This window comes from Anoplopoma fimbria, chromosome 10 (assembly GCF_027596085.1).
Source record: "Anoplopoma fimbria isolate UVic2021 breed Golden Eagle Sablefish chromosome 10, Afim_UVic_2022, whole genome shotgun sequence".
In the NCBI taxonomy this organism is placed as follows: Eukaryota; Metazoa; Chordata; class Actinopteri; order Perciformes; family Anoplopomatidae; genus Anoplopoma; species Anoplopoma fimbria.
In genome coordinates this window covers 15,632,742-15,643,997 of record NC_072458.1, presented here as the reverse complement: position 1 = coordinate 15,643,997, position 11,256 = coordinate 15,632,742, and the positions used below count along the sequence as shown (strand labels likewise).

Here is an 11,256-nt window from a genome sequence, read left to right as displayed (position 1 = left end):
GGACTGAAACTGGAACCTGGTTCCACAGAAGAGAAGCCTGATAACTGAAGGCTCTGGCTCCCATCCTACTTTTATATACTCTAGGAACCATAAGTAACCCTGCATTGATTGAGCGCAGCTCTCTAGTTGGGTAATATGGAACTATAAGTTCCTTAAGATAAGACGGTGCCTGGCCAGTTAGAGCTTTGTAGGTAAGTAGAAGATTCTATTCTTGATTTAACAGGGAGCCAGTGCAGAGAAGCTAATACTGGAGTAATATGATCTCTTTTCTTAGTTTTTGTTAGAACACGTGCTGCAGCATTCTGGATCAACTGTAGAGACTTATTAGAGCAGCCTGATAATAAGGAGTTACAGTAATCTAGTCTAGAGGTAACAAATGCATGAACTAGTTTTTCTGCATCGCTTTGAGACAGGATTTGCCTGATTTTTGCAATGGTACGTGAATTAAAAAAGGCTGTCCTTGAGATCTGTTTTATATAAGAGTTAAAAGACAGATCCTGATCAAAGATAACTCCAAGGTTCTTAACGGTAGTGCTGGATGCCAGAGCAATGCCATCTAGAGAAACTATATCGCTAGATAATTGATTTCGAAGGTGATCTGGGCCTAGTAGAATAACTTCCGTTTTTTCGGAGTTTAACATTAAGAAGTTACAGGTCATCCAGGTTTTTATGTCAGCAAGAAATGCTTGAAGTTTAGAGAACTGGTTAGTTTCGTCTGGTTTAATCAATAGATATAACTGGGTATCATCTGCATAACAATGAAAGTTTATTGAGTGTTTTCTGATAATATTCCCTAAGGGAAGCATATATAAGGTAAATAAAATTGGTCCAAGAACAGACCCTTGTGGAACTCCGTGACTGACCCTGGTTTTCATCGAGCTTTCATTGTTTACATATACAAACTGAGATCGGTCTGATAAATACGACTTAAACCAGCTAAGTGTGGTTCCTTTAATGCCTATTAGATGCTCCAATCTCTGTAATAAGATTTGATGATCAATGGTATCAAATGCAGCACTAAGGTCTAACAATATAATCATAATAAGTACAGAGACAAGTCCTTTGTCTGAAGCTATTAGAAGGTCATTGGTAATTTTCACCAGTGCCGTCTCTGTGCTATGATTCACTCTAAATCCTGACTGAAAATCCTCAAATAAACTATTGTAATGCATAGTCACACAGCTGATTTGCTACCGCTTTCTCAAGGATCTTAGAGAGGAACGAAAGGTTAGATATAGGTCTTTAGTTAGCCAACACCTCTGGATCAAGAGTAGGTTTCTTAAGAGGAGGTTTAATTACAGCTAGTTTGAAGGCCTGTGGTACATGGCCCGTTAGTAAAGACGATTGATAATTTCTAATAAATAATTGCTAATTAAAGTTAAAACTTCCTTCAGCAGCCTAGTCGGAATCGTGACTAAGAGACAGGTGGAAGGTTTAGACTTAGAAATAGTTAAAGTCAATTGTTGAAGGTCAATGGGTGAAAAGCCATCTAAATATATTTCAGGTTCTACAGCTGTGGATCGATCGGTACTGGTTGAGGGCAGTAGATTATACATTTTTTCTCTAATAGTTAGAATCTTATCATTAAAGAAGTTCATGAAGTCACTACTACTGAGGTTTATAGGAATACACGGCTCAACAGAGCTGTAAGAGAACCCTGGGGTTGTTCTTATTTTTCTCTATTAATGCTGAATAATAGGCTGCTCTAGGCAAGGCAACTCCATCGAGTGCCTTCTTATATATTTTAAGACTGTCTCGCCAGACTAACCGCGCTTCATCCTCATTGGTGGAACGCCATATCCTTTCAAGTTTTCGCGATATTTGCTTTAAATCGCGGGTTTGAGGGTTATACCATGGAGCAAACCTCCTTTCTTTTATTAGCTTCTTTTTTAGAGGAGCTATAGAGTCTGGTGTCATTCACAGTGAGCATGCAGCACTATCAACAAGATGGTCAATCTGAGACGGACTAAAGTTAGCGTAGGAGTCCTCTGTTATATTGAGCAATGGTAATGAATAAAACCCTGAAGAAATCGCTTCTTTAAATTTAGCTACAGCACTATCAGATAGACATCGAGTGTAGAAACTTTTGCCTAATGGCGTACACTCTGGTAGTAAAAATTCAAAAGTTATTAGATCTGTTATTAGATCTGATTAGGTCTGATAAAAGAGTTCTGTTGAGAGACAATTACATTTTCTATTTCAATACCATATACCAGAACAAGGTCGAGGGTATGGTTAAAACAGTGAGTCGGTTTATGTACACACTGACAGAAGCCAATATAATCTAATAATGAACTAAACGCAGTACTAAGGCTATCATTATCCACATCCACATGAATATTAAAATCCCCTACAATAATAACTCTATCTGTTTTGAGGACTAAACTTGATAAAAACTCTGAGAATTCAGATAGGAATTCAGAATACGCACCTGGTGCACGGTACACTACAACAAATAGAATTGACTTTAATGCTTTCCCGCTCGGGTTTGAAAGACTAATAAAAAGGCTTTCAAATTAGTTGTAATTTAATTTAGGTTCAGGGTTTATTAATAGGCTTGAGTCAAAGCTGGCTGCTACTCCACCTCCTCGGCCTGTGCCTCGAGGAATATGAGTATTAATATAACTTGGAGGAGTTGATTCATTTAGGCTAACGTACTCTTCATGACACAGCCAGGTTTCAGTAAGACAAAATAGATCAATATGATTATCTGATATTAAATCATTTACAAGTACGCCCTTAGATGACAGAGATCTGATATTTAAGAGTCCACATTTAATGTTTGTGTGGAAGAATGGGCCAAAATCACACCTGAGCAATGCATGCGACTAGTTTCTCCATACAGGAGGCGTCTTGAAGCTGTCATTACCAACAAAGGCTTTTGTACGAAGTATTAAATAAATTTCAGTAAGCATGTTCAATACTTTTTCCCTGTGTCATTCCATTTTATTACACATAACTTAATTTCTGAACTTATTTGTTTTGTTTTATTTGTATGTATGTATTATTTGGGTTGTTACCGACATCTGGTGAAAGTTTCATGTCAATAGCACCTTTAGAAATATATTTACTGAGAAAAATGGTGACGTGTTCAATACTTATTTTACCCGCTGTATATTGGGGCCAGACCCAAAATCTTAAAATCAATTCTAAAATGAACAGCGAGCCGATGAAGAGAAGCCAGGATTGGGGTGATGTGATGTCGTCTGTTAAAACCATTAAGAAGCCTAGCTGCTGTGTTCTGAACTAGTTAGAGGCGAGAGAGTGACTTGTGGTTGATGCCAGAGAGGAGGGAATTACAGTAGTCCAGTCTTGAAAAGATAAATGCACGTATGATTTTTTCCAGGTCAGGGTGAGTGAGGATTGGTTATATTTTGGAGATGGTTCGGATTTGAAGGAAACAGGACTGGACTATTTTTGTGGTGTGGGTTGTGAAGCTGAAATCGGAATCAAATAGAACTCCTAAGTTTCTTGCAGTGGATTTTATATTTACAGACAGAGGACCAAGGGCATTTACAATAGGAGTGATGGGGTTTGGGGGACTAAATAAAATGATATCTGATTTGGAATTATTGAGTTGAAGAAAATGTTGTGCCATCTAACAGTTGATATCCTTAAGACAGTCTAAAATAGTAGCTAGGCTTCTTGGGTCGTTGGGTCTCAGTGGAAGGTATATCTGTGTGTCGTCTGCGTAGCAATGAAAAGAGACATTGTGACGTTGGATGATTTTACCTAATGGGAGCATGTATATAGAAAATAAAATTGGACCTAAAATAGAACCTTGCGGTACACCACAGGTAATGTTAGAAGTAGAAGATGAGTAATTACCTATGGTGACCGAGTGGGTTCTGTCTGTCCCTTCTACTCCTTTATTGTTTCTATGGTCAGCATCTTTGTGGAAGAATTTTCTTTATGATCAATACCTGAGTCCTCATTTTGTTATTTTTCTGTTTTTGTTGAACTGGCGCTGATGTGTTTTGGGATTTAGGATTTCTTGTTTCATTTTAAGCAACCGTCTGGTGCTTCGTTGTTTTGTCTTGTCTGATAATCCAAAAATAAAAATCATCATCCATCATCAATGGTGGGAAGGAACTGGAGGTGTACTAGCTGTATGTGTGGTATGATTTGTCTACAATAAAATTGGTGTGTTTTGTGTAAAGATATGGAGTTAACTTGGATCCAATCTCCATCTCTTTGAGTAGTCTCAGGTTTATTTTTGATTAGTTGTGGGTTTCCCGCCTTCCACAGTGATTGGATTCAGCTTATATTTGGTTATGAATGTCATCTATCACATTGAATATGTGCATCTCTTCATACACACACTGGCCTATTGACAATAGCCAATAGGTGTGATGGCTGCAGCAGCACCACCTGTTGGAGATTCTACTGAACAGCATCAGGACAACCAAGCACATTTCCACCAGGAAAAGACTAAGTGACCAAATGTTTGGAATGATAGAAATCCTCCTGGTGAGTGAGAAGAATTTTAACTATCTCAGAAACATCACAAATGTGACTTACTGTATGTAGACCATACACATTCCATGTAGAGGAACACTGTTGTCCCACAGAGAAGTACTCAATGAAAATGGAAGCGTGTGCAACTTGTAAAAAGTGACACCGTAAGTGAATTATGGATAGCTGTGAAACAACAGCTCTGAAATTTCTGATTTCAAAAACTCTCAAATTAGCTTTGGTTTCAAAGACATGGATTGATTTGAATAGCACATTTAGTTTCTGGAGTTTCAGCTTCATGCTCATTTTATTCGCGATGATCTTATCAAAAATAAACAAGCTTTTCTCTACATGTTTTCAAAATACTTCATAAAAGGCGACATGAGTAGAAGTGAAAACAAAGCTTCCAATCATCTGATGGGCTGTGCCGAATATGATGGGCTGGCACTATGGTGGCCTCAGCTATTTTGAAACCTGCCAAAATAACTCAACATGAATGTATTTTAGTCTTTCAAAACCTAAAAATTTCAGAAGTTGTATATATCTGGTTGCATTAGTCTGACAGAGAACTTCTGTATCCAAACTATACTCAGAATTGACTCATTGTACTATGAATTATATTGAATAGCATTTTTAATCACTCATATTATATGTGTTGTAAACATTTGAAAGCAATAATTCACTAACAGTGTTACGATTTCTACGTAATGAATGTGTTCTTCTGTAGTTCATTAGTTTAATATATGGTAATGAAGATGACTAATATTAAAGCCAGATTGATCATGTCAGTATGAAGAGACAATGGATTAGCTAGGGAGAATCTAATAATTGACTTGAAGGCACAATAGACTGACCAATCTTCACCGCTGACCGTCTCATTTTTCTAACTGTCCTAACAGAAGAATAATTGAGCATTGCTATAACTACAAAGGATCATCATACATACAGAGCTTTAATGACAGCACATCATCTAGAATGTGCACTGTACCTGTAGCCAATATGTCAGCTTATCTGTTTAACATGGACACAAACCAGAAAGAGGTGTGAAATGGTCTCTAAGTGTGACATTACTTTTTGGTTTACTTTATCCATGCCATTTTAGTTTTTAGGATTTGATTGTTTCATTTTACATTTTGTTTTGTGTCTCTCACAACATCTTGGGACTATGTTGGTAATAGGACACACTAACTATCTATTCAGTGTGTTCTGTGGATCCATAAACACATCAGAAACATGTTTTGTTGTAGAATCCTTAGCATGACTTCTGTCCTCAAAAAGGATCCCCACTGTGAGCAGACATCTGTAAATAAAAAGCTCCATAGCAGAGTCAGCAGTAGATGGGCTCTGGAAGGCTGGAGGTCATATAGTCCTGCTCTGCAGAGAGCTCTGCTGGCTGCCAGTGACACTCGATCAGAGCATCATACAGTTCCTCACTGAGTTCCATGAATTTCCTGTTGGCCTCCACCACATCCATCTCCGGACTGGGATCTGCAGCAGAGGAACGTGATTACAAAGAGCCTCACAGGGATATCCTGACAACATAAATCCTTCATCCTGGGTTTGTCAGCTTAATTGGGATTAAATGATATTAGGTAGTTTAAAGTCATTCTCTCATTGGCAAATAGAAAATGGTACCAAAGCAGGAACTAAACCTGAGTATACTGCTTCTGATTGGTTTATTGATGTAATAAACATATTTGCGATTTACAATAAACAATGTGAAGACTAAATTAAAAAAATCCAATTGATACATGAGTGAATAATGAAATATAAGACTAATTTATTGTCCTTAATCCAATACCAACCTTCAAGTCCATCATCCTGAATGGCCTCACTCTCCTAGAAAGAGAGCACATGTTAGAGTGAGTCACGTCTGTAGATGATGACTGGCTGACGGGTATCATCACTTACCTGTGGTGGGGGATACTGTGTGTAATCATACTGCTGGTAGTTGTAGCCGTATCCTCCTCCAGTCTGATCGTAGCCCCATGAGGGGTAATACCCAGGATAGGCCTGCTGCTGGTACTGGTTGTACTGGTCGTAGCTGGGCTTGTATCCTGAGCTAGACTGCCACGATCTGTGCTCTGAGGGCTGCTGCTGCCTGTTCCTTAAACTCAAGCAGGAAGAGACACCGCTGAAATCACCAATCATTTGGCTTGTGCTCCTGGCACAAATCAATCAGCTGAGTAGAAGAACTCACTTGTTAGCAGCCAGGCTCAGTCTCAGAGGTTTACTACCCAGTCCCACAGCACCCTGACAGTCCTCTAGAGCCCGCTTCTGCAGCCGCTCGTCTGGGAACTGAACAAAGCCACAGCCCCTACAGAGACACACAACAGTACAGCTGACCTTTTCTTGTATTTGATGAGGACGGCTGGTGGAGAACAGGATTATTACAACGTCTATGCTCAAACCAACATTAGAACAAAGCCATAATAATTGTATAGCGCTTTTAAAAAAACTCAAAGGCACTTTACAGGATAAAGACAGAAACAAAAGAAATAAATGTAAACAAGGCAGAGAGATGATATAACAGAAATAAACAAAACAAGACAAAAAGACATACTTATAGTGAGCAGGTTGATTAATGCAGTGATTCTCAATTGAACATTGGATCTAAATAAATCTTGCGAGTTCCTCACCAGCTCTCTCTGCTCTAAATCTCCGTCAGTGGTTCTGACACAGGACAGTTTGACACCATCTCACTGTAACACCTGGACGTAGCTGCAGAAATTTGTGACATTACCAGTCCTGTTGCAGGCTACATTATAGGAGGTCAACTGATTCCTGAGTACAGATAGGACTTTTTATAAACTATCGTTATCGGTGGAACTGGGCTCCAATAGTGGCCAATACCTGCTCAGCCGCCACAATTCAGAAAGGAACGTACGTTACTGATTTACAAAAGCTTCCATACACATCATGAAGGTCACTTTTGTGGAAAATATCTGTGTGCTTGGGATTTAACCTTGGATAATAATTCCCACCAGTGGTTCCCATCCTTTTTTCGATTGCAATGTCTTGTTAATTTTTACAGAGGAGCAGTATAAAGCATCCTGACTGGAACCATTACAAACTGGCTCTCTTGATGCATCCTCTTTACCTCCTTGATGCCAGCTTTCAGCTTTGGCGATGCTGTATGCGTATCCTTGTCACCTAAGTGAAAGGAAGGTTTTCTGTCTTTGGATAGAGCCCTCTGAGGTTTGTTTGATTCAAATCACCAGCTACGATAAAAATACCATCCGGTTGTTTAGTCACGTTTCTGCTGATGACCTCATACAATTCCTGTAGTTCATTTTTTTTTAATTTGCATCAGGTGGAATGTAAACAGCAGCAACAAAACTACTGGTGAATTCTCTGAGCAGATAATATGGAGGGCATCTTAAATAAAAAATTCAACATCAAGGAAACGTCCATCAACTTTGACTACATTTGAGAACAAAGCATCCTTGATTTTAACACACAGTATGCCTACCCTCTTCTTACAGAGTCTTGCATTCTGTTGGCTTGGTATACAATCAATAACTCATCTGGGATGTTATGATGAAGACAGGTTTCTATAAAGATGTGTGCACAGTCTATGATATCCAGTTGCTGGGTCAGTCTGAGTCTTATTTCCTCCTTGTTATTATCCAGTGACCAGACATTAGCAGGTCTGGCTGTGTGTTCCTATGGTGGTCCTACTGCTTTCTATGTCGTTTTGTTTGGCCGGTCTGGCTTGGTGGTCAGAAGACAATGTGGGCGGCGATCGTTTCAGGAACCAATGCACTAATTACAATCTCCATACTTTATTTTCCGATGTTGAGTGTATATTTGTCGAAAATGTAGGGAAGTCTGTGGGAACTACTGGCCGCGGCATCTATAAGTGCAGCCGTTGCCATTAAGCAATAGAAATGGAGGGTTTATTTTGTCCAGACTGTAGTTACAGTGGAAAGAAGGTTTGGGTGAGTTTCATTTTGTTTCTGTTGAGTTTGGCTTAAGTGTGTCTTACGATGCTCTGCCGCTTGAGCACATCTTCCAGCTAAAACAACTGGGGAGCCACATGCACTTGAATCTTCCTCACACCCTTCAGTCAGATACACACTGTTGAAAGGCTAAATGAGCACAATGAACATATATCTTCTCCATGCAGGCCAACAATATACACAGACATTTTTCACATATATTCTCCATATAGAGGGGGTTATGTCTAATACTCACTTGGAGTTGCCCATGCTGTCCAGCACCACTTTTCCACCTCGACAGGAAGGGTAGCGGTTGTAAAAGAACTCGTAAAGCATCCCATCATCCACCTCTGGAGTTAGATCTCCCACAAACAGAGAATACATCTGACTACAAGAGGAAAAAGATATGTGATGTGTCAATGACTCATTCTGTCATTACGTAGACATCTTACAGGAAAACTTCGGTATTCTTTTACCTGGACTCTTCTTTCTTGTGTTTAAGTAACTAATGAAAACATGAGAAAATAGGGTCCAGGTTGAAAAATACAGACGTTACCGTTAAATGTCAAGCTCATCTTTGATTTCCTGCCTCTCCATATGGACTCACCCACTGTCTTGTTTCCCAAAGGTGGCTCGGTTTAACTTAAATCTTGTGGGCTGTGAGAAAGTAACATAAAAAATGCGATTGCTCAGGACAACAGAGATAAAAACATAAAAACATGGTTACTGTCTGAACATCCTTACCGGATTGGCTCCTGGTAAGGATTTTCCGTTGATTTTGCGGAGACATCTCTCAGCGGTGGCTTCATCTGTCATCTCAACAAAACAGTAGCCCAGAGCCCCCCTGGGTGATGACAAACTGTTTAACGTCAGAATAGAACAAGTCCAAAAAAGACAACCTCTTGTGAATTTAGTTCTCACCCAGTCATCTTGTTGCGTATGATCCGCACATTGATCACCTGCTCCCCCATGGTGGAAAAGGCTCTGGTGATAAACTTCTCATCCATGTAGGCCTCCAGCTACAGACAAACAGTATGAGAGCTCAGGAATCATTCCGTAAACGCTCCCATTCATAAATCCAGCTGAAAGCTAAGGGGATCGGCTGATTCTCCACCATTACACCGCCTAAAGTTGTGAAAGAGCTTCTAGACATCATGGAACACCTTAAAGGCTGTACAAGTCCATTTCAATATTGTGAAACCTGTTTTCTATGCATAAAAATAGAACAAAGCAGATAAAAAAAATAAACAATTCCTTTAATTGTTCTCCGTCCAAACATTACCTACATAAAAAGCAATTTTCACAAATCTAAAAAAGGGGTTTTAAACGGTCAGTTTATCTAATCTGGTCCAGGTTTGACAAATCTACATACAATTGTGTTTTAACTAACGTCACATCTGATCTGGAGTCATCTGGATGGGGAAAATGTGTAACATTACCATTCTGGTTGTTTTCAGAAGTAGAATAAATGTTCCTTTACAGTCTCAGTGTTAGTCTATTTCTGGAATATAAGCGCAGTGAGTTTTAATGTAGACCTGGTCTGATGTGGTCTAGATGGAGAATAAACACTGAAAACGCCATATTTTTGACAAATAGATTAAAGGTTTCACTAGTTTCTTTTAGCATTCCCTTCACACCGATGTCATCCTTGTATAGTGTTAGATGAAAGCAGACTGCATTAAAGTTGAGTAAGTCCCGGTTCGGGCCTAACTACGCAGTGGAGAGGTAAGAGGTAACCGGAAACTTTTGGCTCTACTTGAATGGACTGCTAACATTGACGCTACGTGTTTCGTTACCGGTGAGTTGAGTAATCAAAATTAAACACTGGGTTAGTCTCTCAGCTAACGTTACTCGATACAACGTGTAACTCAACAAACAGGGCAATATTAAAGTGTTGTTTTTTCTTAAATGGAGTTTTAATGTATCTTCCATTCATACAACGCATGTGTATACTCATGTAGCTAGCTAAAGATAGCTTTAGCTAACACGGTGGTCACACTAATGATTTCTCGCAGTAAAACGTTGTGAACAACTCACGTTCCCCATCCATAACGTGCTCATGCTGCTGCCGAAGAAGTGAATATTATAAGGAATTCACGGAGAATGTACGTTCTCAATTAGGCTGAAACTTAAAGGCTGCACATGCTTACTAGCATAGCGGAGTAGTAAAGGTGGAACGTAAACTAACTTTACGTCTTGACGCACGTCACTCTTCTTCTTCTCATATTTTTAATGGCGGCCAGCATAAAAAATGTCCCATTACCGCCATCTGCTGGTTTTGAATTTACATTATTATACTAGCGGCAATTCTACGGATGCGGTCGAATAGTACAAAAATTACCTCCTAACGTCTATTCCAAAACACTTTTCCTTGACCTCGATGGAAACAGTCATGGGGTCAAGGAAAGATGTGAAGGCGATTTCATAAGGTTTTTTTGAAAGGACAACCGCTGTGTTTAGAGAAAATAAGACTCCGCTTTCACTAAACTATGTTGTTGTGTGTACCATAGGCCTAGCTGTTTTTTTTATTTCTTCTGATGCTTCTTGAATGATAATTTGTGCATTGACAGTTTGCTATATTTACTGTTTATTTTATTTTATATCCTTGTTTTTTTTTTTTACTTATTTGTTACATGTTCTAAGTAAATAAATACATACATATAAAATGAATGGAAATGGTTGTCACTCTATATGCATATTCATCAACATGAAGCCTATTAGTTTATGACTGTAGGAAAATAATTGTTAAACCTGTGTAAGATAGGCATATTGTTTGTTTTCATGGTCGGCCGAATATTCAATTCAATTCAATTCAATTCAGTTTATTTTGTATAGCCCAGAATCACAAATTACAAATTTG

The 11,256-nt window shown here is 39.0% G+C and overlaps 1 protein-coding gene across 4 annotated transcripts; it reads right to left on the bottom strand.

Moving 5' to 3' along the window:
- Positions 1-4,191: 4,191 nt before the first annotated feature.
- Positions 4,192-10,640, bottom strand: LOC129097800 (tRNA selenocysteine 1-associated protein 1-like). Of its 4 annotated transcripts, none has more exons than XM_054606724.1 (9): positions 10,434-10,640; positions 9,318-9,415; positions 9,141-9,255; positions 9,004-9,053; positions 8,653-8,784; positions 6,656-6,772; positions 6,367-6,562; positions 6,261-6,294; positions 4,192-5,943 (listed from the first exon to the last, which is right to left on the bottom strand). In XM_054606724.1, exons 1-9 carry the CDS (start codon positions 10,455-10,457, stop codon positions 5,783-5,785), a joined length of 927 nt encoding a protein of 308 aa, XP_054462699.1. In that variant the 5' UTR covers positions 10,458-10,640; the 3' UTR covers positions 4,192-5,782. The 4 variants fall into 4 exon arrangements, with proteins under 4 accessions (XP_054462699.1, XP_054462701.1, XP_054462698.1 ...); XM_054606726.1 differs by having other exon boundaries at positions 9,141-9,240; XM_054606723.1 differs by having other exon boundaries at positions 4,525-5,943; positions 6,367-6,568; positions 10,434-10,639.
- Positions 10,641-11,256: the final 616 nt, after the last annotated feature.